This window comes from Perognathus longimembris, chromosome 11, assembly GCF_023159225.1.
Source record: "Perognathus longimembris pacificus isolate PPM17 chromosome 11, ASM2315922v1, whole genome shotgun sequence".
NCBI lineage: Eukaryota > Metazoa > Chordata > Mammalia > Rodentia > Heteromyidae > Perognathus > Perognathus longimembris.
The window spans coordinates 7,674,913-7,692,776 of NC_063171.1; the positions used below are offsets into that span (position 1 = coordinate 7,674,913).

At 37.6% G+C, this 17,864-nt stretch overlaps 1 protein-coding gene across 1 annotated transcript; it reads right to left on the reverse strand.

Moving 5' to 3' along the window:
* Positions 1-13,222: 13,222 nt before the first annotated feature.
* Positions 13,223-14,229, reverse strand: LOC125359835 (olfactory receptor 14A2-like). Its single transcript, XM_048357713.1, has 2 exons — positions 13,661-14,229; positions 13,223-13,562 (listed from the first exon to the last, which is right to left on the reverse strand). The coding sequence occupies exons 1-2, from the start codon at positions 14,227-14,229 to the stop codon at positions 13,223-13,225; spliced, it is 909 nt and encodes a 302-aa protein (XP_048213670.1).
* Between the last annotated feature and the right edge of the window lie 3,635 nt (positions 14,230-17,864).

Here is a 17,864-nt window from a genome sequence, read left to right on the forward strand (position 1 = left end):
ATAATGATAGTCCTAGGAGATAATTCTTAAGCTTTTCCTGTTTTGAATATCCCAAATCTTCTGAGGATACAGCATATATATAAATGGTATTTCTGTTCTATGTCACTTTACTCACTAAAATAAACTTTTTCTGACAAGACTGTTCTTGGGCTGGGAATATGGCCTAGTGGCAAGAGTGCTTGCCTCCTACACATAAAGCTCTTGGTTCGATTCCCCAGCACCACATATATGGAAAATGGCGAGAAGGGGCTCTGTGACTCAGATGGTAGAGTGCTAGCCTTGAGCGGGAAGAAGCCAGGGAAGGTGCTCAGGCCCTGAGTGCAAGGCCCAGGACTGGCAAAAAAAAGACTGTTCTGTCTCTTTGAAATACTTTTCCATTTCATAAATAATATTTAAAGGTAAATTATCATCCACAAAAAAATCCACTTTTGATAATTTTTTATATGTAGTAATCTTTCTGATAAATTCTGCCAAGCAAGCTAGGAATATTTCTAAAACCTCTCACAGTAATGCTTTAAATCCACAGTCAGTCTGACTCATGGGACCTCTATGATTTTCACATATATACGTATATATGTATATATAAATATATACGTATACATACACATATACATATATACATATATATAATTCATATGATTAAGATTAATTTATAACTTACATGCAATAAGCCATTAGCATACAATAACACTAAAATTTGGACAAAAAAGATTCTGGTATAAAAGTTACTCAAGGGGTTGGGAATGAGGCTTAGTGGCAGAGGGCTTGCTTAGCATGCATGAGGCCCTGGGTTCAATTCCTCAGTACTACATAATCAAAAACAAGTTACTCAACACTTGTGAAATGTTTATTTTGACAATTTTCCATTGAATATCATCAGACTCTTGTTGCCGGAATGTATGTAAGAGCAAACTTACAAAGGAGTTTACTAGTTTGAGATCTTAAAAGCTGAAACTACCTTTGCTTCTTCCTCTGTAGTACAAATGCTTCTTTAATTCAAATTCATGATTTTGTCTAATGGCTTTGACTGGAAATTCAAGAACAAGTAGGTCTTTTGAAAAGTTGAATTCTAGCTACACTCTCTTCCTTATGAGAAGATTTCCTCGCTGTATTGTACCAGGCTTTGGAAGTCATCTTTTCCTATTTAAACCTTAATTATAAATCAGTAATTGATAACTTAGGAGTAAAAAAGCTTTATGATTTATAAACTCAATGTGATGTCATTCAATCAGGTTTATTACTATATCCGCATAATTTCTGTGGTGAGAAAATTAATAATGATCTAAATAAATATGTTAATATACCATTATGTCTTCCATTAGCTGTTCCTTCATCCTGTGCAGCATGGCTAAAAAGTCACAGCACATATTCTTCCTGTTTAACTGAAGCTTTATACACTGACCAATTTCCCCTGGTCCTCAACCACAATAACCACCATTCTAAACCAGTCTAGACGGTCCTCTGGTGTTACCAAGAGCAAAAGAATGAGTCAGATGGTGCAGTGGGGGAAAGCCCTTCTTCCACAAAAGTTCTGCATTTCTCACTATGGCCTTTTACAATTGTACATGTGGGCACCTGAACATCATGTTCTAGTGTATTGCCCCTCAGAAAAACTTGTACAGGAATAATGGCTAATTGGACCCAAAAAGTGCCTGAATGGGAATTCAGTCAGAAGGATCAATGCATGATGAGTGTCATCAGACTGTATGAATACTCTGATTGTGTCAGCAGGATATATGACCTGCAAATGTTTCAGTCATCTTGAACATTATGTTCATATTTACTAGCGTATGACTCCACTGCAATCCCTGCCCGGCAGTAACCATCTTTGTGACCATGCACATCTAGTGGGAGCTCAGCCTCATCAGTCACTCTGAGATGCTCCTTCATATAAATCTGTCTTGGCTATTTAAGAAACCTTTCTGTCATTTTGACTGTGTTTCACATGTTGCTTCAACTTTTCTTGCATGAAAGGCTATGGATAGGACTAGAGCTCCCAATATGATTTTTTGGTACTGTGATTCAGGTAGTTGTGTCAGTTTCCAACTTGCATAGCTTCTTGTACATGACTTGTTTTCTCAAATTCTTAATTCTTTCATCTTATCATTCAGGAGATAGAAATGTTGTTACAAGAGCCATTATCCTTTGTAATTGGACCTATGCTTTTGTTTCTGCCCAAGGTATCTCCCCATAAATTATGGTGAAATCACTTGGCAGACAAATTTTGACTTTATACATTTTACTAAAAATAAGGTGAAAATGTTGATATGATGAAACAGATCAAGATGTAAGATACAGTACAACTCATGGGGGGAAAGGGGGAAGGGGGAGGGAGGAACGAGGGAGGAGGTAGCAAGTTGAACAAGAACTGTACTCACTCTTACATATGAAATTGTAACCTCTCTGTTCTTCACTTTGACAATAAAGAAAAAGAAAGAGTGGTATAAGAAACAAAAAAGATGTATGATACACATAAGCTGCTTTGTTCAAAGGTAAAAAAAACTTAAATATATAACCTAAAGTTAAGTAAGGGTAGGTGAGAATATTTACAAGTGTGACATTGGTCAAGATTCACTGTGTTCATAAACTGCTCCAGTGAATGATAGTTCCTATGTACAACTATTTAAAGATAATTAAAATATTTTAATAAGACTCACTACCTGGAGAAAATCCTTCTGCAGATACTCATGATTGTGCTCTAGATTAATGAGGCATTTTCTGCTTTCTGCTCTCCTTCTTTTCAAATCTTTTTTGCCAAGGAGATACAAGTTTGCTTTCATTCAATGGGCCAAGCTGGGAATGTTTTTTTTTAAACGTTGGAAAAGGTCACAAACACATCAAGCTTTGACTTTGAATAGACATAAAACATGGCTAGAAAAGGAATCAAAACCACTTGTAAGGCAGGATGGCCCTTCTCCTCTTTGATCTTCTTAATAATGAGAAATTTACTGGGAATTACCCTCTGGAAGATACAATTTTCCTTAAAGCATTTTACCAATTGATTTTTCATGAAACAAAAACAAACTTTGGTTCACTAAAAGAATAACAACAGCATAAAAGCTACCAAACTACTGAGAACAATTTGTCTACTGATAACAATCCTTTCTACAGTACTGGCTCAAAAATAGATATATAGACTTGAAGAATATCTTCTACTTGTAGATATATAGGAAAGACTAAACATTTCAGATATAAGACCATTGCAGCTATTGCATGATTAATTGGTCAAATAAAATGTACATGCAGTTTTCCAAAGATCTTGAAAAATTAATAGCCATTGTGGAAATGCAAATTAAAATTTTATTGAAATTTTATATCAATCTAGTCAGAATTTCTTGTATTGAAGAAACAACAAAAATTCTAGAGAGGACTTTGGAAAAATGGCCCATATATACTTCTGGGAGTTTAATGCAGCATTCTGGAACTCAATATGGATGTTTTACAAAAACTTAGAGGTACTGTGCAATCATCCTGTAGGACTTCTAGGGATATATCCAAAAGGAATCAGAAAGCATGTAATAGATACCTATGTATCTATGTTTATTACATCACAATTCACAATATCCATGTTATTGAAATACAAATGGACACCTGATGCACCTACTATCCTGGACAGGTTATTGACTGTCTGAAGAATAGAAATATTAAATACATTAAAGGTAACACTGTGGAACACTGGACACAGTGGAACAATGGGCAACAGCTAAGCAGAAGTTGGGAAGAAGCAGTTTTTAAGATATTCCTTCTCAAAGAAGGTGGTTGATAATTTCCTATTTAGAAATCAAAATATCATGAAATCCTTCAGTGAAAAGTCACAACTTGTTTGTTGTAACATAAATTAATTGCTATGTACTTTTACTTTCCATGACTCACTCACTGTTGTAGATACATAAACTTCTTATATTACACAGCTAGTGATTTTATACTTGTTTAAAATCTCTGTACACAGGGCATATGCAGAAACATCTTGTTCCTTCCAAATATGAGGGAGTTAAAAACAATTCAAACTTGTCTCACTCTTCTTGAGATACAATGAAGTGTTGGCAGTTTGCAAATCATGAGATGGTCCTCACCAGCACCAGATGATGTTATACCAAACCTAGTTCAAAATGCCCAGTTTCCAGAACTGTGAGGGAAAATCCCATCATGTATAAGTTCTTCCTAGTCTGAATCTGTACTTTTTTGTTACAGCAACTGAAAATGACCATAACCATAAACATCCAGGCTTATTGTTTTTGAATCCTGCCTTTCAAGTAATGATATTACTTTCTCCACATGATAGAATAATAAGAATCATAAATTGTGAGGTGGTAAACACTGATGGGATCTCTCTCCATTTTGTTCTGTGACATGTTTAAGGAAGTGCTTTTCTCTCTGTAACACGGTCCTCTAAGACCTGACCTCAATTTGCTATGCTGCAACACTGGTTAAGCAGAAAACCTTCAGTTAACTTCTAATCTTTCCACACAGTAAAAATGTAGGCTTTATATTTATATTTAAATATATAAACAAGCTGCATAAACAAGTATAAAACACATCTCTGTTCATATTAGAATCAGTATATAAAATAGCTGGTGGCCATAAATATTGATCTGAACAGAAAGAATATTATTAAAACAAAGCTACAGAAATGAAAAGTTAAATCAAACCCAGTGAAAGTTAGTCTTTCTTTTTTTAAGGCACAGAATGCAATCATCAAAGATTTTTTCATTCTATGAAGATCATTAATATAATAATGAACTGCATACTTGTGAAGTAAAATCAATAAAGAAAAAGAAAAGTCACTAATGAAGCTATCTATTCACTTCCCTCTGCTTCCATCCTGAAGTCGTCTTCGCTTTTATTTATTTTTTTTCAAATTTTTATTATCAAACTGATGTACAGAGAGGTTACAGCTTCATACGATAGACATTGGATACATTTCCTGTACTGTTTGTAACCTTGTCCCTCAAATCCCCCCTTCTCACCCCTTGCCCCCCCTCCCCGAGGTGCTCAGTTCACTTACACCAAAGAGCCCTGCAAGCACTGCTCCTGCGGTTGCTCATCCTTTTTTACCCTGTGTCTCTCAAATCTGTCACTCCCCTTCCTACTTCCAATACCACTATACACGGTTTCCAATATACTCAGAGAAGATTACAGAGATAGTGTAGGTACAACCACAGGAAGTTGACACAAGAACATCATCAATAATATAAGCTGCAGATACAGATGGGAAGTTGAAAGTAGTTACAACTGTGATATAACAACCGTTTCCATAAAATGGAGTGCATTTCACTTAGCATCATCTTATGTGTTCATAAGGGTATAGCTATTGGGCTCTTGTGATGCTCTGCTATGAATTGCCTAAACCTGTACTAATTATACCCAATAAGGGAGACCATAGAGTCCATGTTTATTTGGGTCTGGCTCACTTCACTCAGTATAATTTTTTCCAAATCCTTCCATTTCCTTACAAATAGGGCAATGTCATTCTTTCTGATAGAGGCATAAAATTCTATTGCGTATATGTACCACATTTTCCTGATCCATTCGTCTACTGAGGGGCATCTGGGATGGCTCCAGATTCTAGCTATGACAAATTGTGCTGCAATGAACATTGTTGTGCTGGTGGCATTACTGTGATTTTGTTTGTGGTCTTTTGGAAAGATACCCAAAAGTGGGGCTGCTGGGTCATAGGGGAGTTTTATATTTAGCCTTCTGAGGCATCTCCATATTGCTTGCCAGAGTGGCTGAACCAGTATACATTCCCACCAACAATGAAGTAGGGTTCCCTTTTGGCCACATCCCCTCCAACAATTGTGATTGTTAGTTTTCTTGATATAGGACATTCTTACTGGGGTGAGATGGAATCTCAATGTTGTTTTGCTTTGCATTTCTTTTATGGCCAGTGATGTAGAGCACTTTTTCATATGTCTCTTGGCCATTCTCATTTCCTCACCACAGAAGTCTCTTTGTAAGTCTTTAGCCCACTTGATGAGGGGGCTATTGGTTCTTTGCGGTTTTGTTTTGGAAGAAGGTAGTTTTTTTAGTTCTGCATATATTTTAGAGATGAGGCCTTTGTCCGGTGAATGGCCGGTAAAGATCTTCTCCCAGTCTGTGAGCTTTCTGTTTATCTTGCGAGCTATGTCCTTTGCCATGCAGAAGCTCTGCAGTTTGATGCAGTCCCATTTGTCCAACCTTTCTTTGATTTGTAGCCTTTCTGGGTCATTGTGAAGGAAGTTCTGTCCTGTGCCAAGGAGCCCAAGTGTTTCTCCTACTCGTTCCTTTAGTGTTTTCAGGGTGTCTGTTTTGATTTCGAGGTCTTTAATCCATTTGGAATTGATTTTAGTGCAGGGTGATATATAAGGATCTAGTTTTAGTTTGTTGCATGTGTTGAGCTACTTTTGCCAGCACCATTTGTTAAAGAGGCTAGCTGTCTTCCAAACTATTGTTTTAGCTCCTTTATCAAAGATTAAGTAGGTGTAGTTCTGTGGGTTCTGGGTCTTCAATTCTGTTCCATTGGTCTTCAGGCCTGCTCCAGTGCCAATACCAAGCTGTTTTTATTACTATAGCTTTATAATACAACTTGAAGTTGGGTATTGTAATTCCTCCAGCACTGTTCTTTCTGCATAGGATTGTTTTTGCTATTCTAGGTCTTTTATTGTTCCATGTGAATTTCTGGATTGCTTCCTCTATTTCATTAAAAAATGGTGTTGGGATATTAATGGGTATTGCATTGAATTTGTAGATAGCCTTTGGCAATATCGCCATTTTGATTATATTAATCCTCCCAATCCAGGAGCACGGGAGGTTTTTCCATTTCCTTAGTTCTGACTTAATTTCATTTTTCAAGCTTTTAAAGTTTTGGGGGGCTATTGCAAAAGGAGTTGCTTTCCTGATTTCAGCCTCGGTCTTCGGGTCGTTAGCATAGAGAAAGGCCATTGATTTTTGAGTGTTTCTTTTATATGCTGCAAGTTTGCCAATGTTTGGGATCAGCTCTAGTAGATTGGGGGTAGAGTCTATGGGATTCTTTAGGTATAGAATCATGTCATCTGCGAAGAGAGAAAGTTGAACTTCATCTTTTCCTATTTGGATCCCCTTTATATTTTCTTTGGCTAATTGCTCTGGCTAGGAATTCTAGTACTATGTTGGAGAGCAGGGGACAGAGTGGATATCCCTGCCTTGTTCCTGATTTTAAAGGGAATGGCTTTAGTTTTTCACCATTTAGAGATATGCTTGCTGTTGGTTTGTCATAAACTGCCTTGATCATATTCATGAATGTTCCCTGGAATCCCTGTTTTTCCAGGGCTTTTAGCATAAATGGGTGCCTGATTTTATCGAATGCTTTTTCCGCATCCAGAGATAAAACCAAGTGGTTTTTTTTACCTTGCTCGGGTTGATGTGGTGGATTACATGAATTGACTTGCGTATATTAAACCAACTTTCCATCCCTGGGATGAATCCAGTTTGATCGTGGTGTATGATCTTTTTGATGACCTGCTGAAGTGGATTGGCCAAAATTTTGTTGAGAATTTTTGTGTCTATGTTCATCAGGGAAATCGATCTACAGTCCTCTTTCCTGGATGAGTCCCTGCCTGGTTTTGGGATGAAGGTTATACTGGCTTCATAGAATGAGTCTCGTAGTGAACGTTCTCTTTCAATTTCATTGAAGAGTTTGAGAAATATTGGTGTGAGTTCTGTTTTGAAGGCCTTGTAGAATTCTGCAGTGAATCCGGATCATTTTTCCCGTTTCTATTTCAATACTGGATATGGGTCTGTTTAGAAGGTTTAAATCTTCATGTTTAAGTTTGGGGATATGAATTTTTTCTAGGAAATCATCCATTTCTTCCAAGTTCTCGAATTTGTTGGCATAAAGGTTTGCAAAAGAGTCCCTTATTATTTTCTGAATTTTGGTAATTTCTGTGGTGATGTTACCTGTTTCATCTCTTATCTCATTTATTTGAGTGTGCTGCCTTAGTTTTTTGGTCTGGTTTGCCAGGGGTCTGTCTATCTTGTTGATTTTTTCAAAGAACCAACTCTTTGTTTTGTTGATTCTTTCGATGGTTTTTTTCGTCTCTAATTGATTTAATTCTGATTTGATTTTAATTATTTGCTTCCGTCTATTGATTTGGGGTTTGGCTTGTTGTTCTCTCTCAAGGAAATTAAGATGCTTCCTTAAATTATTGTGTTGCTGTTTCTCCAGTTTTTTGATGTATGTATTCAGAGATATAAATTTTCCTCTGAGTACTGCCTTTGCTGTGTCCCAAAGGAGCTGGTACTTTGTGTCCTCAACTTGGTTGAATTCCATAAACAATTGAATTTCTGTTTTAATTTCTTCAATGACGCACTGATGGTTCAGCAGTGTGTTGTTTAGTCTACATTAATGTAGGATTTTCTGTGGTGGCTGTTTGAGTTGAGCTCTAATTTTATTCCATTGTGGTCTGAGAGAATGTAGGGAATGGTTTTGTTACTTCTGAATTTGTACAGATTTTCTTTGTGCCCTAAGATGTGCTCTATTTTGGAGAATGTTCACTGGGCTGCGGAGAAGAATGTGTATTCTGTGTTGCTGGGTGGAATATTCTGTAGATGTCGGTTAAGACTAGTTGGTATATGCAATTATTTAGTTCTGTGGTTTCTTTGTTCCTTTTTTCCGTGTTTGTCTTTCCAGAGGTGATAGTGGAGTGTTAAAGTCCCCAACTATCAATGTGTTTGGGTCTATGAGTGTTTTTAGAGTCAGTAGTGTTTGTTTGATGAAGATGAGTGCTCCTGCATTTGGTGTGTAGGAGAGATCCCGTTACTAGTATGTAGTAACCTTCTTTGTCTCTTCTTACCTTTCTTAATTTGAAGTCAATTTTGTCTGATACTAGGATTGCAACTCCAGCCTTCTTATGGGGGCCATTTGCTTGATAGAATTGATTCTAGCCTTTCACTTTTAGAAGATGTTTACTTTTGCTGGATAGATGTGTCTCTTGGAGGCAGCAGAAAGATGGATCTTGATTTTTGATCCAACTTATGAGCCTATGTCATTTAATTGAAGAATTAAGTCCATTAATGTTGAGAGTTAGGATTGAGAGATGATCATTTATTGCTTTCATTATCACTATCTTGTTTAAAGCTGTGTCTTCCCATTTCTTGATCTGATGTTTACTATTTAGGGTTCATTTCTCTGTCTGTATTGGGATCTTGTTTTTTTCCCAGTATAGTACATCTTTGAAGATTTTCTGTAAAGGTAGTTTGGTGGAGATATATTGTTTCAGTTTTTCCTTACTGTGGAAGACTTTTATTTGACCTTCAGCTATGAATGAGTTTGGCTGGGTACAGAATTCTTGGTTGGTAATTATTTTTATTTAGTGTTTGGTATACTTCATTCCAGGCTCTCCTTGCTTTCATGGTCTCTGCTGAGAAGTCTGTGGTAATTCTTATTCCTATTCCTTTATATGTGATTGTTTTCTTCTCCCTAACAGCTTTAAGGATTCTTTCCTTGTACTCTACTGATCCTGTTTTGATCACAATGTGTCGGTGTGATGTCTTATTCTGGTCTGGTCTGCTTGGGGTTCTAAATGCTTCTTGTATCTGTATAGGCCTTTCCTTCTGGATATTTGGGAAGTTTTCAGCTAATATTGTGTTAAATAGGTTGCCTATCCCATTATCCTCTTTCTCCAAGTTTTCCTCAATACCTATTATCCTTAAATTGGGCTTCCAGATCGTTTCTTGAATCTCCTGTAGCGATCTGTTTTGTTGATTGGACTGGATTTGTATTGATTTTTGATCTATCTCCATAGACTCTAAGGAATCTTCAGCTCCTGAAATTTGATCCTCTGCTTCAGTTAGTCGGGACTGTAGCCTAGCTACTTGATTTCGAATCTCTTTTCCTTCTGACTGGTCTTTCCTGATGATTTCCATGTCATTTCTTAGGTCTTGATTGGACTTCTTACTTCATTAACTTCATTACTTTGGTTTTGATTGTTGTCTCTCAAATCTTTACGCTGGTTAGCTATCTTTTCATTTGACTCTTGAAGTTCATTTATCTTTCTATTTGTGGATGCCATGAAATTCTCCATTAATTTTTGCTTTGCCTCCTCACGGTCTAGAATAATTGACTGAAGAGATTCAAACTTTTCATTTATCATGTTCAACAGTAGACTTTGTAGAGCATTTTGGGGGTTCTCTTCTGTGTCTTTGATTGACTGCTCTGATTCCTTCTTGTTTTGAGTGGGGGATAAGACTTCATTGTTTGCCATCTTTCTTGTGTTTCTTCTGCCCATTTGGATTGGTAATGCCAGTCTACCAGCACCTGTTAGCACCGTTTAAGACCCAAAGCAGCCCTTACCAAGCACTGTTGTATAATTTTTACAAGTTCACAGTTATATATAGATACCTTGTATATTGTTTATAAAATTAGATTTGGTGTTCCTAAAGAATATAATTTCAATATAACAACTGATGCTGGGCCCTGTATTCAGTAGTTACTTATTTACTGTTACAACCCTATAAGCAATTCTTGTTTTTATTTTAAGTTCTTTTAGGACTGGCTTTCTCTATGAACCCCTTTGATTCACTTGGATTAAGCTGGGATACCCTCTATGCAATAACCAGCAGTCAATGGAAACTGGAGTTCTAGGCATTAAGTCAGGACGGTAAGTTGGAGGTAGTAAAGAGAATAGAGTAAAATGTATTGGGAGTGTGGTGATTTTGGTTTAGTTTCAGTGACGTGGAAATGTGGAGAAGAGTAGAATCAGTAGAAAGAACAAGGTTAAAATGATAGACAATGGATAGTTAGCAGAAAAGAGTGGAGGTGTTATTCATAGTAAAGTAATTTTTAAAGAATGAGAACTCAAAGAGAGAAATAAAGTAAAAATAGTGGAAGACAGATGCACAAAACAGTGAAAAATTATTTAAAATAGAAAAAAAATAAAAAGGAAAAAAACCAGAAAAGGAACCACCCAAACAAACAAGAAAGAAAAAAACTTGATAAAACAAACAGGTAAAAATGGAAAACAAACACAAAAAAACCAACGACGTTTCAGAAGTGAAAAAAAAAATTTTTTAAAGTTTAAAAAATGTTTGAAAAGAAAAAAAAATGGAGTCCTCCTTGTTTGGGTGGTCTTTCCCCAGTCTCTGGTTTCATTGCGATGGTCTGCAGTCTATTTTCCTGATTGGCTGGGTGTGACTTGATTTCAGTTTGCAGGGGGTAGATCTCTTCTGACCGTTCTCCCCTTTTGGTGCAATCCTGGGTCTCTGTGGTTTACACAGCTTGCAGGTAGGCCTTGGGCGTCCTCTGTAGATGGGGACTTGAGCAGTCTCAGGAACCGTGGCTCCTCTTGTCTAGTCTGGGGCGGCTGCCTTTAATGCCTGGCTTTGAATAGGCTGTGGACTCAGCAGGGCTGGGCGCCTCTGGCCTGTTTTACCCGGCTGAGAGTTGCTTGCCTGGGGGAGGCTCCTCCCTCCTGGGCGGGGCGGCCTCCTTGGCGCAGGTGGCTATGGAATGAAGCTCTGTTTCGGGCTGGGAATTGGGCTTCCTCTGTGACGGGACCGTTTAACTGTCTCAGGAACTGTTTGTTCCCCCATCTGGTGTTTCTGTGCTGCCGGTAGCTGCTCACTGCTATTGCTTTAAATTTCAAAATTCCGGTGGGCAGGGCGGGGAACCTCTGGCTAAGCCAAGGCCCAGGACTGGCCTCCTGCCAGGGCAGGGGGCATTCTCCTGGGCAGAGCTGGCTCTCACTGGTAGGTCCCTCTTGCCCTTTTCAAAGATGGCTCCTTTGACCTCGCTTTCCCCAGGCCCGCTTTAGTTACAATCTGGTCTGACCCTATGCCAGTGGCAAAGATGGCGCTTTGCTCTGGCGGTGGGGGAAGAGCTGCCTTCCAGAAGCTGCTCTGTGGGCGAGAGTGAGAGAATCTTTTGTGGGGTACTCACGCTTCCTCTGCGATTTCAGGTCGTCCGTGATCAGCCGTCGTCTGGAGGATTTCTCCCTGGTCTATGCTGTGTGCTTTAGCCGCGCAGAGTGCAGGTTGCTGTGCCGGGCGCTGTGCCAGCGCCGGCACTGGCATGGCAGTGAGACACCGCCCAGAGCTCAAATCTGTGTTTTCAGATGAGCAAAGTCGATTTTTCCTTCCTGACCAGAATCCCTGTACTGTTAGAACTTACTCTGGCTGTCTTTCTAGGAGTAAAAGTTTCTATGGGGTGAGAAAACTGGGATGTGGGAGGGAGCTCAACTAGGGCTCTGCAGCTCCTCTGCCATCTTCCTGGAAGTCCTCTGAAACTTAGTCTTATTTAAATTATGTTTCATAAATCTGACTCCACAACTTAAAGTTAAAAACGACAGATAAAAAATTATTAGTGTTCATGTCATTTATTCATAAAATGATAGAGTACATTTGAAAACACAGATTGCATTTTAACATATTACAGAAATATTTGAGAGTATGAATTGTGTTTTTCTTCACCATTCCTCACTTTAATGACTTCAGTGTCTATGTAAATACTTATACACCAAGTTCTAATTTGGTCATTTATAGAGAAAATTCAACTCTTTTTTTTCTTTTGGCCAGCCCTGGGCATGAGCACTGTCCCTGGCTACTTTTTGCTCCAGGCTAACACTCTGCCACTTCTGGCCATTTTCTGTATATGTGGTGCTGGGCAATTGAACCGAGGGCCTCATGTATACGAGGCAAGCTCTCTTGCCACTAGGCTATATCCCCAGCCCCTGACTTCTAAATGTATAAAATAAATGAACAGTTCTGAATTTTTTTTCTTTTGAGTCTCTAGTGAGGATGGTGCTTTCTCAACTCTTCCAGCCCTAGAAATTGTCCTCATTATGCAAATTAAGACAATTTTTCACCATCAATGCAAACAGTGCAACATCATCAACCATAGAAATATCTCTCCTGCTGAACAAAATAAGCAAAATGTTAAAAACGTCGTAGCTTTTAAGGTTTGATGTGATTGTGTTGTGAATATTTGGTAAACTACCCATCTGATACTCCTTATTGTGAGTAAAACTTTTCAATATAATGTATTCATATGCAACAACAATCTTGGAATAGGTAGATTTTTTTAGATCAATTAGAGTCTGTCATGTGGTCACAGAGACTGAATTACATAGATCACTCTATAGCAAATACCTAACTCAAACTAGTTCTATGACAGCGATGAGTCACCATTCTGAAATTTTAAGATAAAACTAAATATGATTCTGTGACCCTCAATTATTTTCCTTATATAATAAAGAATCTATGCAAGTATTCAAACTTCTATAAATGACAAGAGATGCTTTTTAGGATTTCTTGATGGTGGTGATACATCTATTACTTCCCCAAAGCACTTAAAGTGAGGTAGCTTCCATAGAAGCTTCCTCACAGAAGCTTTGCTTTCCTTGTTCCTCAGACTGTATATTATAAGGTTCAGTGATGGGGTCATTACTGAATAGGAAACAGTTGCCAAAAAGTCCACAAGGTGTGGAGAATCAGGGAGTGGTTTCAAATGAGTGTACACAGCTGTCACTACACATGTGGTGATGACTATGAGATGGGAACACAGGTGGAGAAAACTTTTGACTTCCCTTGTATTGATGGCATTCTCAGCACTGTACAGAAAATGTAAACATATGAAATACCCATACACAACAAGGAGAAAAGTCCACATAGGATTGCCATGGCCACACTAACATCAATGGTAACATACATCGTAGAGCTAGAAATCTTCAGTAGAGAGGTGACATCACAGAAAAACTGTGGGAATTTTCTGGAGACACAGAAAAATAGAGAGACAGTTCCAATGGAGCATAAGACTGCAATCAGACTCCCAAACTGCCAAGAGGCAGCTACTATCCACATGTAGACCCCCTTGTTCATAATGACATCATAATGTAGTGGGTGACAGATGGCCACATAGCGGTCATAGGATATGGCTGTGAGGAGAAAAAGCTCACACCCAGCAAAGTGAACCACCAAGAAGAGCTGACTCCCACATACTGGAAAAGAGATGATGATCCTATGTGTCCTGCAGTTTAGAATGAGGTTAAGGACTGTGACTGAAATGAGGCCTGCATCAAGGGAGGATAAGTTCTGCAGAAAGAAGTTCATGGGGGTGTGAAGACAATGGTCCATGGTGACAATAGTGAAGATGAAAAGATTCCCCAAGATAGTCTCTAAGTAAATCATCAGAAAGACAAAGCCATGTACAATCTGGATCTGCCAGATGTCAGAGAACTGAATGAGGAGGAAGTCCTTCTCCACTGAGTGGCTGGCCATGAGGCTCCTGCACTTACCTCTTGTGGGCAAAAGAAGGAAGAGCGAACATTTGTTACAGTCTGAGCCTTCCTCTTACTGAGCAATTACTTTTCACCTGGGCTAGCTTTGAAACATGACCCACAGATCTCAGCCTTCTGAGTAGCAAGGATTACAGGCATGAGCCAATGGCACCTGGTGAATTTCTGACTCTTGATAATGATACTTGTGCCACAATTCTTACAGGTGATTACATTAGATATTCACTAAGAGTAGAGAAGGACTTTAAACATTTCACAAATAATTCTATCCATACAATTACCCTGAATTTTCTAGACACAATTACTCTGATATTTTTACATTGTATAAGTGTATCATACTACACCCAATATACATGAAGTATAATGTATAAAATTTAAAGTATGTTAAAATAGTTACAACGAACATTTCAAAGTAATTTGGATTTTATTTACTGTTTCTTTGCTTTAAAGCACTTGCGTGTAGAAAAAGGCTGCTTTGCACATGCATGTTTACACATGGACCATGGTGGTCTCTCTTCTGACTACCTTTTCCACAGTTTTATGGAGTTTCAATATTCAAACCGACCTGGGGGGATTGAAGTACTAATATTTTCTTTTGCTCATAAGAATTCTTCATGGGTCCACAGTCAAAGAGAGAAAGTCACTGACTTAATTTTTCCTGAATTCTTCTTTTTAATCAGGCTGAAATAATTTTCAATGCACTTTATATCACCCTCTGGGAAAACAATGGACAGAGGACAAAGTTTTCTCATGAGGACCATAGTTTAATACTTTATGGAGTCTCACTAAGTTGCTCAGTTGGTGCACCCAGGCTCCAACCTCACCCTTCTCACCCTGTGTTCATTCTGTAACCATTCTTGTAGAGTCACTAAGAGTCACCTGTCTCCGGTCAGTCAAAAATGTCAGCAGACTGTCATCCTGTACATTTTGTTTGCTTTTCCCTCTATTCCAAGAGGTTCATTTACCATATTGCCATTGTAACCCACTCTTACCCTAATAAATTCTATACAAAAAGTAGTCAGAAAAAAACAAATTTAACAAAAGATTCTGATTTACTCTTGTGATCAAATATTACTACAGTCAGAAGCAAATGTGAATATGTCAAAGCATACTGTCACTTTGACAGTAAAATATTTAAAGACAAATCTTTACTGAGTTTATTTTAGGGAAATAAGCATGAATTCTGTTTTGATTATAGGTAAGGGTGTACAATCTACTTACTTATCAGTTTTAGAGTGATTATCTTTTATGAGGAAATATTTTCAATCTTAGTAAAGCTTAATTTTTATATTTAATATGACAACATACTTACATCTTTAGGATAAGTTAATAATGACTACATTGTAGGTAAACATCTGTAGAATGCATTTGAAAACAGAGAGTAACTAAAAATACCCATGTAATGTCTACCCATAGCTGTGTTTGAAAATATTAAAATTCCTTAAGAAAAATAGGGTGCTGGAGGAATATCAATACCAAACTTCAAACTCTATCACAAAGCCATAGTAAGAAAAATAGCACTGCTGTAGCACAAGAACAGGCCTGAGGACTAGTGGGATAGAACTGAAGACCAATAAATGAACCTACAGATTTATGGCTACCTAATTTTTATAAGGGAGCCAAAAAAATGGTATGGAAAAAAGACATACTCTTCTGAAAATGGTGCTGGAAAAATTTGTTAAACATCGGTAAAAAACTAAAGCTAGATCCTTACATATCACCCTTCACCAGAATCAATTCCAAATGGATCAAAGACTTCGAGGTAAAAGCAGACATCTTGAAAACAGTGCAGGAAGGAAGAGGAGGAACACTAGGGCTCTGTGGCACAGGTCAAAACTTTGTTAATAAAGAGCCAGAAACAACAAATCAAAGAGAGCCTGGACAAATGGTATTGCATGAAACTACAGAGCTTCTGCATGGCAAAGGACATAGCTTTCAAGATAAATAGAAAGCACACAGATTGGGAGAAGGTCTTCACTGGCCATACAACAGACAAGGGCCTCATATCTATAATATACTTAAAACTCAAAAAATTAAGTTTCTCCACAACAAACCCTCAAAGAAACAACTTCCCCATGTAAGAAGAGTCTTCTAAAGAGAAAATGGGAATGACCTAGAGGCACACATAAAGTGCTCAACATCACTGGGCATAAAAAAAATGCAAATCAAAACAAAATTGATATTTCACCTCACCCCATTAAGAATGGCCATTATCAAGAAAACTAATAACAACAGATGCTGGTGGAGATGTGGCCAGAAGGGAACCCTACCACACTGTTTGTGGTAGTGTAAACTTGTTCAACCACTCTGGAAGGTAGTATGAAAGTTCCTCCAAAGGCTAAACATAGAGGTCCCCTATGACCCAGCAACCCCACTTCTGGGCATTTAACTCCCCAAAAAAATCACAAACAAGGCCATACTAAAGTTCAGCACAGTCATGTTCATTGCAGCTTTATTTACCATAGCTAAAATACCAAGATGCACCTCAGTAGATGAATGGATGAAGAATATGTGGTATATATACACAATAGAATTCTATGCTTCTATCAGAAAGAATGACATTGCTCCATTAATAAGAAAATGGATAGGCTTGGGAAAAAATTAATACTAAGTGAAGTGAGCCAGACCCAAAGAAACACAGACTCTGATTTCCCTCCTTGGTAATAATTAGTATATGTCTAGGATAGTCCTAGCAGATGATCACAATAGCTCAATAGCTATGTACATATGATCACATAAGATGATGCTAAGTGAAATGAACTCCAATATATTGAAACAAGCAGTTTATCATTGTTGATGTTATTTTTAACATACTATGTGGAATTATTTCTTTTTTCTTTTGTTTATCTTCCCTATGTCTTAGTCCCTGTTGTCATTGTATTTGATTTTGGTACCCAGGGTATTGTATGTATGTTTGTCTGAATTAGGGAAGGGAAGGGGAACATCAAAATGGTGAGACAAAGGCTGAAAGGTGAACAAATGCAATGGTAATACTTACAAGACAGCCAGTTGCAAACAAACTGTGCAACTTAGGGGGGAGATTTGGGGAGGTGAGCGGTGGGAGAAAAATGAGAGAGGAGCTAACAAGTTTGACAAGAAATGTACGCACTACCTTATGTATATAACTGAAAACTTTATACATCACCATGACAATAAAAATTTAAGAAAAAGAAAAATAAATTAAAAGAATTTTAAAAAATAGAAAAAAATTAATTCTTATCATGTTTATTTGGAAAAGGAACTGCTAACAAAACAAGGCCAGAAAGGATAAAGCTTTTCAAAGTAAAACAATTTTCATATTTAAAGGAAGAACTTCCGAAAGTGTTTCTGTGTCTGTTTTATTGGTTTGATTTGGAGTGAACTGTTTTGATTGACTCTGACCTAAAGTCATCCAAGATGTCACACATTTTCTAAAGCTGAAAATGGTCTCATGCTAAATCATTTTTTTCTTTGCCATTACTCCTTTATGAAGTTTTTGGTTAAAAAAAATCCTGATACTTCCTGTGTCATTGACATTTCATATGTTCAATTTTTTGCATTTCATCCTTATTTAAAGATATTTTGTTTTAATTTTATACAGTTGTTTCATATTTCACTTTGTTTTTGTATATAGAATAA